Source organism: Nannospalax galili, unplaced genomic scaffold (genome assembly GCF_000622305.1).
Source record: "Nannospalax galili isolate Female #2095 unplaced genomic scaffold, S.galili_v1.0 scaffold85, whole genome shotgun sequence".
Taxonomy (NCBI): domain Eukaryota; kingdom Metazoa; phylum Chordata; class Mammalia; order Rodentia; family Spalacidae; genus Nannospalax; species Nannospalax galili.
This window is the reverse complement of record NW_008358866.1, coordinates 8,571,282-8,587,376: the sequence shown is the minus strand read 5'-3', so window position 1 is coordinate 8,587,376 and position 16,095 is coordinate 8,571,282. Positions and strand designations below refer to the sequence as shown.

The 16,095-nt window shown below is 37.7% G+C and overlaps 1 protein-coding gene across 2 annotated transcripts in view; it reads left to right on the top strand.

Moving 5' to 3' along the window:
- The window catches only part of Krit1 (KRIT1 ankyrin repeat containing), a gene marked incomplete in the record, with an annotated part of 32,184 nt that extends 25,020 nt beyond the window's left edge, over window positions 1–7,164 (top strand). For both annotated transcript variants that reach the window (XM_008822539.3, XM_017795464.2), the window contains 5 exon segments: window positions 1–63; window positions 958–1,045; window positions 1,754–1,960; window positions 6,073–6,189; window positions 6,684–7,164. In XM_008822539.3, the coding sequence (XP_008820761.1) occupies window positions 1–63; window positions 958–1,045; window positions 1,754–1,960; window positions 6,073–6,189; window positions 6,684–6,752 (544 nt within the window).
- Between the last annotated feature and the right edge of the window lie 8,931 nt (window positions 7,165–16,095).

Here is a 16,095-nt window from a genome sequence, read left to right as displayed (position 1 = left end):
TCTACTGTTGCAAATAGTTTATGGGAATTATGAGAGTAAGAAACATAAACAAGGTTTCTTAAAGTAAGTATTTAATAAAATGCATGGTCTTATGAACAAGATTTCTTTTTAACCAATGAAATTTTAAAATATTATTGGACAATGTTTCTATATTGGTAGCCAGACATGGTGGCACCTATTTGTAATCCCAATGAGGCTGAGGCCAGAGTCATGAGTTCCAGACCAGCCTGGGCTATATAGTAAGGCTGTGTTTCAAAATAAAATATTTATACATTAGTTTGAAATTAAATAATAAAAAGCAAATAAAAGAAAAAAATTACTATTAAAGCGTTCTTTTTTGTTGCTAGTAAATATTCCTGAAAGTTTTACTTTTCCCTTGCTATACTTTAATATACTTTACCTTTATAGTTTTTCTTGAATTTGTGTTTCTTTACTGTGTGTTTAAATAAGGTTGCTAAAATATTACTTAATTTAAAAAATTATATAAAGCAGATGTATTTAAAAATTCCACCATAGCCGGGCATGGTGGCGCACACCTTGAATCCCAACACTAGGGAGAGAGAGGCAGGCGGATCTCTGTGAATTCAAGGCCAGCCTGGTCTACATAGTGCGTTCCAGGACATCTGGGGCTACAGGGAGACCCTGTCTCAAAAAGACCGAAAAAAAAAAAAAATTCCGCCATAGAAACTAGTTTCATGTTTAATCCTTGAGAGAAAATACAAAGATTTTAGCACATTTGGACTTTGTTTATTGTGATTTTCTGATTATTGAAAAAGAAAACATTTCTCTAAGGTGCTAATGTTAAGATTGTAGTGCTTTCCCTGAACTCGTAAAATGTTTTAAAACAGTATTTTTCAGCTTAAAATTTCTATTACTTAAAGCCATTTGTGACAGAATTATTACACCTTAGCTACTAAAGATGACTTATTTAAAAGGTGTTGGTATGTGTGCTTACAGTGAAGAAAATCTAAAATCCATTGTACCTATTACTAAACTGAAAAGTAAGGCACCTCACTGGACGAATCGAATACTTCATGAATACAAGGTAAGCTGCTTAATAGAAATAAAAAGACTAGACTATTTGGTGTTTTATTAGTGTTATTAGTGTTTTAAACATGCATTAAATTCTTTTTAAAATTGTTTTTATTTTTATTTTATGTGTATGAGTGTATTACCTGCATGTAAGTGCTTCCCGTGTTGTTCAGTACCTGCAGAGGTCAGAAGAGGGTGCCAGATCCCTTGGAACTGGAGTTATGGACAGTTGTTAGCCACCATGTGGGTGCTGGGAATCAAACCCAGATCCTCGGCACGAATGGCCATTTCTCTTAACCACTGAGCCACCTCTCTAGCCCCCTAAATTCTTAATCTTGGAGTTAAAAATGAGTCTTCTATTTTATAGTGCCTGAAGCTGAAAATAGTAAGATATATTTATTGTTATTAACATGGAGTCTTTTATTGAATACTTTCTATATGCTGAATACTGTGGTAAGAGCTAGAGATAAAACACATAATATACTGTCCTTGCCTGTAAAGCACTTAAATTCCATTAGAATAGACACTTTTGAATTTCACTTAAATTCTATTTAGAATATTAAGACCACAAGAGAAAAAGGACTCTTGGGATAATATACCATAGTTTCATTCTTGTTTGAAGACAGTCTTGATTTTAGAAATTGCTTAGTTGACCTCTTTGAATTATGAAAGGTATAATTCTCCCTTCACATCTTTTATTTTTATTCTACTTTGTTTTCAGAATCTTAGTACAAGTGAGGGTGTCAGTAAGGAAATGCATCACCTGCAGCGCATGTTCTTACAGAACTGTTGGGAAATTCCGACATATGGAGCAGCTTTTTTCACAGGACAGATATTTACAAAGGCAAGCCCCAGCAATCATAAAGTCATCCCTGTGTACGTAGGAGTGAATATAAAGGGACTTCATCTTCTCAACCTGGAAACTAAGGTAGCTTTTCAGCTATTTTTGAATAGTCTATTATATAATATCTAAAATAGCAGTGCCATCCTCCATGAATAATCTAGAAATGACATATATACAAGGACTATTCATGTCATTTTCATTTCTTTCAAAAGATAAGGTACAATATTAAGTAGCTTTCAGTAAAGGACACATTAATTATAAATTTTTGCATTTCAGAATACCTTTCATCCATACAATAGAATAAATAGTATTTTGTAGAATGACTTATTTACAAGTTATATTTAGTGAGAAGGGTACTGAATTTTATGCAATATACTAATATTAGTGTAGAAATGGGAGGAATTGAAGACTGTCTTTACATAAATACAGATTGCATACAAATGTATAAAAAAAATCCGCCAGGCAAGGTGGTGTATGCCTTTAATCCCAGCACTTGGGAGGCAGAGGCAGGCAGATCTGTGAGTTCGAGGCCAGCCTGGTCTACATAGTGAGTTCCAAGCCAGCTGGGGCTACAGGGAGACCCTGTCTCAAAAATATTTTTTTTTTAAATCCACTGAAGCCTTAAAAGAAGTGAATCATGTTCTTGGGAACTTAAAAGGGAGGGTTTTTACCTATGTACCTGTTTCAGTTCAGGCTGCTGTAACAAAGACAGCCAGGCGCGTTGGCATGTGCCTTTAAACCTTATCCCTCTGAACGAGGCGGGCAGATCTATGGGAGTTCCAGGCCAGTCTGGTCTACATAATTCCAGGACTACATCGTGAGACCCTTTTAAAAAAAAATGTACCATAGACTTGGTGACTTTTAAACATTAGAAGTTTAGGGCACCAGCATTGTCAAGTTTCGGGGAGGGCAGCCTTCTAGATTATAGGCTGCTGGCTTTTGTTGTTCCTTACATGGAGGGAAAGTAAGGTGTGGTCTTCTTTTTGCTGTTCCCAGCTAACCTTCTTCTCAACTGTTATTATGATTGTTTATGAGTGCCCTCACTGAGCGTCTTGCCAATTGTAGGTTTTACCTCCTAGGGAGGGCTGCTTTTTCCTCCGGGGCAGATTGATCATATAAAATGACTATGTGGACACTGACTCTTCATATTATTTGGAGTTTCTTAAGAATTCCTTCTCTACCACATTTTCCTTTAACAGCAGATTTTTATTTATTTATTTATTTTTGATCTTTTTTGAGACAGGGTCTCCCTGTAGCCCGAGCTGTCCTGGAACTTACTGTGTAGACCAGGCTGGCCTTGAACTCAGAGATCCGCCTGCCTCTGCCTCCCAAGTGCTGGGACTACAGGTGTGCGCCACCACGCCTGGTCAGATTTTTATTTTTAATGGGGTCAGTAATACTTTTATTGGAAATCTGATCTCCATAGAATTGAGAACTACTATAGTAGACCACTTTTGTGTTTTCTCTTTCTGGGTGTTTGTTTGTTTGTTTGTTTTTGAGACAGGGTCTCCTTGTAGCCCCAGCTGTCCTGGAACTCACTATGTAGATCAGACTGGCCTCGAACTCACAGAGATCTGCCTGCCTCTGCCTCCATAGCACTGGGACTAAAGGTATGTGCCACCACACCTGGCATGTTTTCTGTTTTTGAAGCTATATTACAGGACTGCTTTCTGGCTTATTTTGAATTTCAAGTGACTAAAAGTCTAGTCATTTTAAGGTATTACTGTGTTTTGACTGGTTTCAGTCTGTACCTAAGTAGATAGCATATCCTATAAAGTTAGGTTTTATAACATGAATGTAAATAGCTCATTTTAAACAGATTTTATTAGTTTTTGTATGTAACATACATTCATGTAAATGAACTATATTCTGTTTCATTTACAGAACCTCACCTTAAAAATACCCTAAACCATTATCCTTTGGCATGTCTTTAACTTATTATTTACAGTTAACATTCTAAAAATTGCCATTCATAGATAGCTAATGTTCTTAAACATAGCTGTTTTGAAGAATAGCATGAACATGTTCTTTGTATCTGTATACACCTTCTTCATATATATGTGTATATATGTATTATGTATTTAATGCAATAAAATGCACATTATTTTGTAATTACTACGAAAGAATAATTACAAATAAGAATATCTTTAAATAGCCAGGTGTGGTGGTGCATGCCTTTAATCCCAGCATTCAGGAGGCAGAGGCAGGCAGATCTTTGTGAGTCTGAGGCCAGCCTGGTCTACAAAGTGAGTTCCAGGCTGGCTGGGGCTACAGGGAGACCCTGTCTCAAAAAGACCAAAAAAAAGAATATCTTAAAAGAAAGCGGGGATGGAGAGATGGCTCAGCAGTTAAGAGCACTGGCTGCTCTTGCAGAAGAATGGGATTTGGTTCCCAGCACCCACATGGTGGCCAACAACTGTCTGTAATTCCAGTTCCAGGAGATTTGATGTACTGGAACCTATATGGGCATTGCACAACATGGGTGCACTTACATAGATATATGTAAAGCAGTCCATACACATAAAATACAAATAAATTTTTAAAAATAGAAGAAAGGAATTTCAATCCACTTATCATAAAGAATAATAAAAGTTTAGTTGGGTGTGGTGGAACACACCTTTAATCCCAGCACTTGGGAAGCAGAGGCAGGCGGATCTTTGTGAGTTCGAGGCTAGCCTGGTCTACATAGTGAGTTCCAGGACAGCCTGGGCTACAGGGAGACCCTGTCTCAAAAAAAAAAAAAAAAAAAAAAAAAAAGTTTAAGATTGGTCGGCATGCTGATTATCCTGAGTTGATCACTAATCAATGTATATATGAATGAGAACATCATTTCACACCTCATAGATATACAAATACTATGTGTCAAAAAAATAAACATTTAAAAATAATTAAAATGTAGCTGGCCATGGTGGTGCACACATTTAATCCTAGCACTTGGGAGGCAGAGGCAGAGGCAGGCGAATCTCTGTCAGATCAAGGCCAACTTGGTCTACATTGCAAGTTCCAGGCCAACTAGGGCTACAGGGAGACAAAAACAAAACAAATAATAACTTGAATGCCTACTTAAATGTAACATTGTTAGGAGAATGTATGAGTAGCTTACTCTAGTTGGGTTTTTAAATAGTTCTGTTGAACTTATGAAAGATATATTACTAAGCTTTGTTTTTCTTTTTTCTACAATAAATATTAATGTTTGAGTGTATTTATGTTCAGTGTAATGAAATTGCTGAAATCTTCCTGTTAACCCCATTGCATAAATTTCAGATTTGAAAGCATTTTGTATATATTTGAAAGAAAGATACTAAATGCATTAATATAATTATTATTATTATTATTATTATTTTGTCTTTTTTTGAGACAGGATCTCCCTGTAGCCCCAGCTGTCCTGGAACTCACTACGTAGACCAGGCTGGCCTTGAACTCACAGAGATCTACCTGCCTCTGCCTCCCAGTGCTGGGATTAAAGGCATGTGCAACCACATCTGGCTTTAATACAATTATTTTTAACCTAAAGAAAATAAAACTTGTCCTGTGATCCCTAAGGTCACTAAGAAAGAGCATCTCTAAAAATATTTGTTGATCAGATACAAAGACAGTCATTGCTCATGGTAGTCCTATAGGAATCTGCCTTCTAGGTTCAGTCTGCTGGCTATGTGAGGTTAGTGTGGGTGATATTGAATAGACATTAAAAATAATATTCAAGGGGCGAGAGATGGCTCAGTGGTTAAGAGCACTGACTGCTCTTGCAGAGGACCAGGGTTTGATTGCCAGCACCCACATGGTGACTATGAACCATCCTTAACTCTAGTTCCAGGGGAATCCGATGCCCTCTTCTGACCTCTGAGGCATTGCATGACATGGGTACACTCACATACATCCAGGCAATAGACTCATACACATAAAATAAAAGTAATAAATAAAATATTTAAAAATAATATTCAAAACTTATATTTAATGACTGGATAAATGTATACAGTAAGAGTACATAAATGTTGTGTTTCTTGTTTGGGAGTTTTAGAGACAGGGTCTCATGTAGCTTAGGCTGGCTTCCAACTCACTGTGTAGCCAAGGATGACCTTGAGCATCTAATTATTCTGCCTCTACCTTCCAAGTGCTAGGATCACAGGCATATAGCATCATGCCTCACTGTGTTGCTTCTACAGTCTGTTTTAATATAATTTCTAATTATGTTGCAGGCTTTACTCATCAGTCTTAAGTATTGCTGTTTTACATGGCAATTAGGAGATGCTGGTACTTGTTTTCAGATCCATAGTATGGAAAATAAAATGAGCTTTATAGTACACACAAAACAGGTAAAGTGTTTATAATTCTTTTGGACTAATACTACAGTTTTAGTAAAGTTCTTCTTTCAAATGACAATCCATTTAACTTCCACATAAACCTCTGTTCTTCAATGAAGTTTAAATATTTAAGACCAAGGGGAAAAGTGGAATGCCTTTTCCAAGTATAGGAAGTTAGAATCTGATAGACTAATATATTTCTGTTTTGAAACAGTTAAGCTCCTTATGCCATTTCATTTAATTCTGATTAGTTATTCCTAGATTTTTCTGACAGTTCTTCCCTTTTCTTGACCACATCCTATTTGAACCACTAGTTATATTCAACAGGACACTTCTTAATTTCTTCAAAATCCAGAGTACATTCCTCCTTTGTGCCAAATTTCATGACAGGCTATCTCCTAATAAAGTTCTCTTTCAAATAGTTATGAAACTGCCAGGTACTATGTATGTCTTTCGAACTTTTCTGCATGTTTAATATTTACGTTAACATACGTTTTACCTTTTAGGCTGGTCTTGTTGTAAAACTGCTAATGAAGTTAAATGGACAGTTGATGCCCACTGAAAGAAATTCGTGAAGGAAAGTAGCTGGTACTCAAGCCACCTCATTTTGTAATGCAGAGTTTTTTCCATGAAAGATTTCTTAAAAAGTTACTATTAACAAGGCATTTAGTATCTTGTAATATATATGTATGCTATTACATACACTGTACAGAATCTGTACTTATGTTTGGTGTGGAATATACCAATTAGTTTTATATGATATGCTCATGAGCTATTCTAATTTTTGAGAGAAACACATAAACATAGAGAGTGACAGTCTGTATCATATTAGACAAAATAGTAAGCTTTATAAAGTTATTTTGATAAATGGTAAAGAATTTAGAATAGAATGTGATGAAATTAAGAATATAGCTTTGATATATCTGTGTTAATTCAAAATATACTGAAAATGAACATGATTTGAATAAAATGTATTTTCTACTTGGATCTGATACTTAAAACTTTTTTTCTGTAATCCACAAACATGTCTCAATATGTTTTAAAAATCTTTGTTAAAGAATATGTATAACACAAGATAGTTTTTCTCCCGGTATTCCTGCTAAGCCCCTTGTGACTTTACCTCAGTGTCTCTTAATGTTGAAAGTTTCAGAAGCTCAATCACCACATTCAGTCTCTGGAGGTAACAAGGACTAGAAATACTTTCTTAATTTTTCAAAAATCTCAGACCTCATTAGGAACTTATATTGAGAAATTATACCACTGGTTGATATACAAGCACACATGCACATACTAATTTAATGTAACAATCTCTAGATGCCAGGAGGCAGATTTGTTAAATGCATGCTATATTTTTGTAACTTGACTTAATGGCCTATTTATATTGCCTTTACATTATAGGAATCAATACCAAATGTCTGGTTGTTAATATCATTTAGGGGAATATTGGTATCATAAAGGAGGAACAAACTTGATTAATGTACTTTTTATATAGTCTTTCCAACCTAGTAGACGCATATGTTCTCAATTTCAGAGATGTATTGATCATAACATCCTACAGATTGCAGATAATTTTTATATATTATTTTCTGTTCTTCACATTAATAATATTTTAGTGGTCTATGTCTTATGAAAATTAAGTTACATGGTTAAGTTTTATCTTTAGTTTTAAAAAGCCTGTTTTATCTTTAGTTCTGTGCTAGACATGCTTGATTCTGTATAAATTTTGGTCAGTTTCGTCCCTTTCATGCCTCACTGTTAGCAAATATGCTCGAGTCTGAAATTAAAACTTCAGCCTCAGTCTTCTTCTGAATTCTAGATCTTATTCCAAGTTCCTGTTATTGTGGCTTCATTTACATGGCCTACAAGCAATTTCAGTTGTATCATACCTGGAAGCAGAATTTGTTTCCTCCTTTCCTGCTGTATTTCCTGTTTGGTTAATGACATTGCCAAATTACATCCATTTGCTCAACCTGGAAGTCTTAATTAAAGTGGTCTTCAGCTTTCTCTTCTCTTACTGTATCCATTCTGTTGCTCATATGCAGTCAGGTGTCTTAAGAGTCCTTTCCCATTCCTTTCTGCCTGTACTGCAGCTACCCTAGATGAAGTGCTTGCCATCATTTCCTCAGCTGATAGCCTGACACAGGCTCACTACTCTGCCTATCTACCACACTGATGCCAAGTTTACCTTATTAGTCTGACTACTGTTTCATTGCTCTGCAAAAGCTTCATGATCCATGCTTTAGTCAGGGTTCTCTAGAATATAAATATTATAAAAAGATTTATAGATTGACTTAACACAAAGAGTTGGGTAGTCTAAAACTGGTTGCACACTGGAGAGGCTGAGAGCCCAATAGCTATTTAGTCCATAAAGCTAGCTGCCTCAGGAGTCCCAATATAGTGATGAAAGCCTAGAGGATTCCTGTAGGTCTTTAGTTCACATTGGAAGGCCACAGGAACTGTGTGTTATGGTGTCAGTGAAGGATCATAGCAGTAGCAGTGGCAGCAACAATAAGATAGCTGCAGTCACCAGCAAGAAGTGAGCAGGCAAGCAAGTAGCACTGTTTTCCCACTGCCCTCTTTCTATCTAGGCCTTCCACCATTGGAGAAGATCTTCTTCCCTCTTAGTCCTTCGGTAAATGCCCTTGAAGATCCACCCAGAATTGCGGTTCTTCATTGATTCCAGATCCAGTAAATTTCATATCCAGTTGACAATCTAGAGTAGCCATCACAAGTCATTATGTGTAGAATTAAGTTCCAGATTCCTCAATATTGAACACAGGCCTTTTTTTTATTAATTAAATTTGTTCTTTGGCAGGAATGTATTCTGATAATTCTTGTTCCTCACCCTCCATAATCTACCTCACACTCCTGTCAATTCCTCCTCCTCACTACAGGTCCCTTTCCCATATTCATGTCTTTTTGTTTTGTGACTAACTAGTTTTTAATCAGGGCTGTCTATGTGACCATAGGTGTGGAACTATCCAGTGGATCCTGGTGGCCTCATCAGTGGGTTCACATCTAAAGATAAAAACTCTGCTCCCTCCAATCCTTCAGTAGCCAATCATTTGGCAAAAAGAGGTAGGACTCCCTGTCTTTATCTGGTTTTGGAATTAGAGTAATACTGGCTTCATTAAAGGAGCTTTGTAATATTCCTTCTATTTCTATTTTAGGGACTAATTTGAGAAGCATTAGTTGTAATTCTTCCCTAAGGGTCTGGTAAAATTCTGCTGTAATTCCATCTGGACCTAGTTTTTTTTAGTTAGGAATTTTTTGTTTGTTACTGCTTCAGTCTTCTTGCTTGTTATAGATCTATTTAAATTATTGATCATGTCTTGATTTAACTTTGGTGGGTCAGATGAATCTACAAATTCATCCATTTCTTTTAGCCTTTCCAGCTTATTGGAATACAGGTTTTTTTTTTAAGTATGCCCTTATGATTTTTTTGAATTTCTTTGATACTTGTTTTGATGATTCCTAGTTTATCTCTAATAAATTTGGGTCTTATCACCTTCTTTTGGTTAATTTGGCCAAAGGTTTTGTCAATCTGTTTCTTTTCAAACAACCAAATCTTCATTTCATTAATTCTTTGTATTTTGTTATTTCCATTCCATTAGTTTTTGCCTTTATTTTTTTCTCCATCTACTGCTTTTGAGTTTGATTTGTTCTTGTTTTTCCAAACTCTTTTAAGTTGCATCATTATTTGAGTTCTCTATAATTTTTAATGTAGGCACCTTGAGCTATAAACTTCCCTCCGTAGGGCTGTTTTCATTGTAATCCCAAGGGTTTTGGTATGTTGTGTTTTCATTTCCATTTACTTCAAGGTACTTAGTTCATGATTTCTCCAGTGGCTCATTCATCATTCAGTAGTGTGCTGCTTAATCTCCATGAGTTTGAGTATTTTCTGTAGTTTCTTTAGTTTATCCTTTTCTTTGATAGGAACTCTTATCCAGTTCTACCTTTTCTTCAAACTCTGATACTTTGTCTTCCACACAGTCCATTCTGTTGGTGAGTCTTTCCACTGAGCTTTTTATTAGACTTACTGAATTTTTGTTCCTAGCTTCATTTCAGTTTAGGTTTTTCTCTATATTTCTCTTTGTTGAATTCTATTTTCATGTCATGAATTGTCCTCCTTGTTTCATTCAATTGTTGTGTCTTATTTGACCTTCTATCAGGAGTTTACTCCTGTATTCTTTTAAGATCTTTTGGGTGTTTAGTCATGTCCTCTGAATTCCTTGAACTCACTAATCATGTCTATAATTGTTCTTTTCAATTTTGTATCTTGAGTTTTGTCAAAGTTCTCATTGGAGAACATTTCTGTGGACTTGGTGATTTCTAAATAGGACAAATGGTCCTGATTTTTTGTATTGTTCATCTTTCTGTGATGGGACCTCATTGTCTGGAGTTAGGATCATTGATTATGTTTTTTGATAAGAGTTTCTGGACCCCCTGTTTTGAGTGGGCGTTTGAATCTGTATTTACTGTTAACCTGAATTGGCTAGTTTTGGATCAGCTAGGAGGTGCTTAAAGCTCAATTTTAAAGTCACTCAGTGCTAATTTATGAATAGGTAGCTGAAGTGATTCCAGTTCAGGTAGGGAAATGCATGGCCTCTGACCTCACCAGTTTGTGCTTTGTGAGTCGGCACAGATAAGGGCTTGTTGTGGAGTTGGTAGGCTGCAGCCTCTGCCATGGGGAGCAGGCAGGTCCTCTGTAGCAGGTCTTGAGGTGGCAGGGTTTTGGTATGTTGAAGATACACGTGACAATAGCCTTAGGAGTTGGTGGGCATTTCAGGTGAGTGATGAGACAGTGGGGATAAAGTTAGCTACAGTAGTAGAGATGTAGGCTCTGGTGGGGGGACAAGGGGTTGCTAGGGGCTTCACAAGGGTCCTGACACATTGAGTGCCAATGTGTAGAGGGAGTGGTACATGTCCTGATATAATGGAATTAGGGTGCCAGGAAGAAGGTAAGCGGAGCCACTTTTCTGTGGCACAAGCAGATGCTTCCTGCAAGTCCTCAGCAGGCTTAGAACACCAGAGGGATAGGGAAATGAGGGCTCTACTTGTGGAGCGAGCAGGTGTTTGTACAGGTCCTCAGGTGGTAGGGACGGAGTGCTGGAAGGCAGAGTACATGAGGGCTCTACCTGTGAAACAAGCATGAGGTTCTTCATCTTAGGCACTTCAAGAGGTTCTTACAATGGTAGGCTTCCAATGCCAGTGGGTGGGGAAGATGACCCATCTACCTGCAGATGAACAGGCAGTTGATGCAGGTCCTGAGATAAAGTTGGAATGCCCAAGGGAGGAGACAGTAAGGGCCTAACCTGCAAAGCAGGCAAAGCAGCGAGAGTCCAAGGAAGGTAGGGTTAGAGTACACTAACCACCATGCCCAGCTTCCAACCACTTTAATGAACCCTTAATGTTTGTCAGACACAATATGTGTACTGAGACTTTTCTTTAATAGTTGTATAAATTTCAGTGTTTTATATTGTCCCAGCAGTCCAGTAAGGACAATAAAGTCCATGCCTTTGGGGAACAGAACCTAGCAAGGGAGACAACAAAACTTATGTAAATACCTAGTTTAAAATTCAGTTAATTGAAGGCTGAGGAGAGCCTTTCCTGAGGAAGTAGCTGGTATTTGACTTGGCAGCCCAGGTATAAACAGGAGGAAACTCTGTGAAGACAGGAGATCAGAAAAGGAAATGGGAGAGGTTTGACCCCAGGATAGTCCTGCAGAAGTGATAGAATTATAATTGTCTTGTGTTTAGCTAAAATACAGATTCAAATGATTGCTTATCCAGATTTCAACAAATGAATTTTCATTGTAGAAATAAAACCAGGATATCTGACGCTATATATGATAGTGTTTTAGAGAAAAACTTACTGAAGAACTATAAGGTTAAGAATTACCTGAAAAACTCGCATATAGAAATATTCAACAAAATAAAACACTGCATTTCTTGACCAAATTTTATAGAATTACATCAATAAAATTATATTTCATTTGATCCTGAAGAACTCAGTAGCAACAAAACAAACCCTCTGTAATTGGAAGAATTTGATGACTGCAAGAAGTAATCCATTTACCAGGAATGGTGGTGGTGCATGCCTTTAATCCCAGTACTCAGGAGTCAGAGGCAAGCAGATTCATGGGATTTTGAGGTCAACATAGTCTACATAGCAAGTTCCAAGCCAGCTACTGTTACACAGTGAGACCCTGTCTAAAAAACAAAACAAATGTGGGCACGGGCATGGTGGTACATACTTGTAATTTTTTTTTTTTTTTTTTTTTTTTGTCTTTTTTGAGACAGGGTCTCCCTGCAGCCCCAGCTGGCCTGGAACTCCCTATATAGACCAGGCTGGCCTTGAACTCAGAGATCCACCAGCCTCTGCCTCCCGAGTGCTGGGACTAAAAGTATGGGCCACCACACCTGGCCATACTTGTAATCTGAATACTTGGGAAGTAAAGGCAGGAAGATCAAAACTTAGTGTTGGGAACTGGAGAGATGGCTCAGAGGTTAAGAGCACTGGTTGCTCCTGGAGAGGACCTGGATTGAGTTCCCAGCACCCATATGGCAACCAACAACTGTCCCTAACTCCAGTTCCAGAGCATCTGACCCCCTTTTCTGGCTTCCACAGGCATTGTACACATGGGTGCACTTAAATACATGCAGGCAAAATACTCATCCACATTAGATAGATAGTTAGATGATTGATAGATAGATAGTTCAGTGTCATCCTTGCTATATAGTGAGTTTGAAGCCAGCCTGGATCACATGAGGCCCTGCTTTAAAAAAAAAAAAAAAGAGGGCTAAAGAGATGGCTCAGCAGTTAAAAGCACTGACTACTCTTGCAGAGGACCTGGGTTTGAGTCCCAGTACCCACATGGTGGCCAAGAACTATCCTTAACTCCAGTTCCAAGGGGATCTGACGCCCTCTTCTGACCTCCACGGGCATTGCATGACACAGGTACACTCACTATACATGCAGGCACTTATACACATAAAATAAAAACAATAAATTTTTTTTAAAAAGGAAGCTTCTAATAATTACAGAAAAAATGAAAGTGGGAAAAAATATGAATTGTGTTCTAGTTTGCTTTTTGTTACCATGATTTAAAAAAAAAAAAAACACTAACCAAGGGCTGGAGAGATGGCTCAGCGGTTAAGAGCAGTGAATGCTCTTGCAGAGGATCCGTGTTTGATTCCCAGCACCCACATGACAGCTAAGAATCGTCCTTAGCTCCAGTTCCAGCAAAATCCAACACGCTCTTCTGACCGCCTTGGCATTGTGCCACACAGGCACACTCACATACTTGCAGGCAATACACTCAATACACATATAAATAAGAAAAAAAAAATTTTTTTTTTTTTTTGGTCTTTTTGAGACAGGGTTTCTTTGTAGCCCCAGCTGTCCTGGAACTTACTATGTAGACCAGGCTGGCCTTGAACTCATAGAGATCTGCCTGCCTCTGCCTCCCAAGTGCTGGGATTAAAAGCGTGTGCTATCACATCCCAGCAGAAATATTTTTTAAAAGAACTAACCAAAACCAACTTGAGGAAGAAAAGGTTTATTTGGCTTACACTTCCATGTTATAGTTCATCAATGAAGGAAGTCAGGGCAGCTCAAGTAGGAACCTGGAGGCAGGAACTGAAGCAGAGACCTTGAGGAACACTGCTTGCTGGTATATTTCCTCTGACTTGCTCAGCTACCCTTCTTATACAGCCCAAGTGTGTGTGTGTGTGTGTGTATGTGTGTGTATGTGTGTGTGTGTGTACACTTGCAGAAGCAGAGCCAACCTACGTCAGTTAACAATTAAGAAAATGCCTCACAGATAATGCCCACAAACCAATCTGATGAAGGAAGTTTCTCAGTTGAGGCTCCCTCTTTCCAAGTGTGTCAAGTTTACGTCAAGTTGACAAAACTAACCACACATTGTTCTTGCTGGTGTTTTTGCATTGTGTAGGAAACTGATTAAGAATTGGTCTAGAGTGATGGCTCAGCTGTTAAGAGCACTAGCTGCTCTTGCAGATGACATGGATTTAGTTTCTAACACCCACATGGCAGCTAACAGCTGTCCTTAACTCTAGTTTCTAGGGGAATCCAATTGATGCTCTCTTTTGACCTTTCCCGGCATTGCAGGACATGGGTGTATATTTTCAGCATCAATGGAGAGAGAGAGAGAGAGAGAGAGAGAGAGACTCATACACATTAAAAATAAAAACTAAAATTTTAACAAAAAGTATCTGTGGCAGTACGATTTTCATTTAATGTTAGTATTCATAGTGTCAGAATGCCTGGTTTCAGACATCTGTGGTATATGGAGTTTCCTGTAATATTTAGAGAGGCAGGGATAGGAAGACTGAAAAGGCCCAAAGATAGAACAGGAGTCCTTAGAGGCCAGAATATTTCACAGGCAAAGAACTACCTTTCAATCATTGTAGAATATAGGTGGAAAAAAATTTTTGGAAAAAAAAAGAAAAACCCAACAGTTTCAATGATGTTAATTACTGTGGTAAAAGGAAGCAGTGGGCTGTTCCAGAAGAATGTCTTGATACCTGGGTAGTTAGGAATGTTTTTATTCATTGTTTAATTATATCCTGCCCTCAAAATAATGCTTACTACATAGGTGGCATTGTTTGAAGCACTTTTTAGGCATAGTCACCTACTCCACAACAACCACTGAGGCAGGTACTGTTCCCATTTTACAGGAAAAGAAAAAGTAGCTTGACAAGAAGTTAATAAAAATGGTGACGTGATCTTCATATTTGGGTAGTCTGGCTCAGAGTATAAATGAATCAAAAACATGATGTACGGTATAAGATTCATTTTATACATTTTAGAAGCCAAAGTTCATGACAGTAATTTGTTTTGACTTTTGCATATTGTGTAACTTTGAATACAGTTGTATGCGGAGAGACTGTTAGTTATTCATGGTCCCCAAACTAGTAAGTAGGACAGTCAGAATCTGGTAGTTTGACTCATGAATTCAGGCGTTACGGAAATAATCAGAGATCAACAGCTAAAATCAGGTGAGGAGAGGGAGTTTAATTTGATGCTAGCAGGACTGACACCATGAATCAAAGGAGTCAGACCCCCTGTTCAAGTTTTCAGGGGTTTTATACTCGTGAGGAATGCAAGCAAAATGTACAAAGCATATACATGGTAATTAAGTAAGGTAACAGAGGGCTGCAAAGGTAGTAGAAATGCAAAGGTTACAGGAATGCAAAAGCCTTAGGCAACAAAGATTTCTATACAGGAATGAGATAGCTTTGGCAAAAAAAGACTTCTGGATAACCGTACCGGGGGTAGGGGAAGATTCTTGTTCATGTCCCCATTTCTATCTAGGCTTGCCCTGCTCCAGAGTTCTTAATTACCATCACATTGTTAAAGCTTTTGGCAATTAATATGTGCTTCTATTTCTTCACTATTTCCCTCCTCTTCATTGACATAATCCCTTATGTTTATTCTAGAGGAACCCTGTGATATTCTTGACAAATCATCTGGAGTCTGATGGCTTCTACTTGGTTTTTGATAAATTTACTGAGAATATTTATTATACATGGCCCTATCAGAAGGATTAATAGAATCAGGACTACGTCCTGTAAATGGGGCCAGCCAGGGACCCCGAGTTTTCCAGGTATTCTTCCAGAAAGACTCATTTCCCTCTTCTCCAGCCTTTATTTTTTTTAGCAGTTGCTTTGCATTCTAACTATAACAGATTGATTTGCATAAGAACAGCACAAATACCTTCCTTTCTGATGGTTCTGGCATCTCTATTCTCAGGGATAAGTTTACTGGCAGATCTAAGGAAATTTCCAGCTCCCATTTCAGAAAGAAACTGTTCATTTTCTTTTGGAGTCTTTAAAACTGTCTAATTTTTACCTTTTATTTTTATTACTTTTGAAGAGGTAACCCAATTTGCCC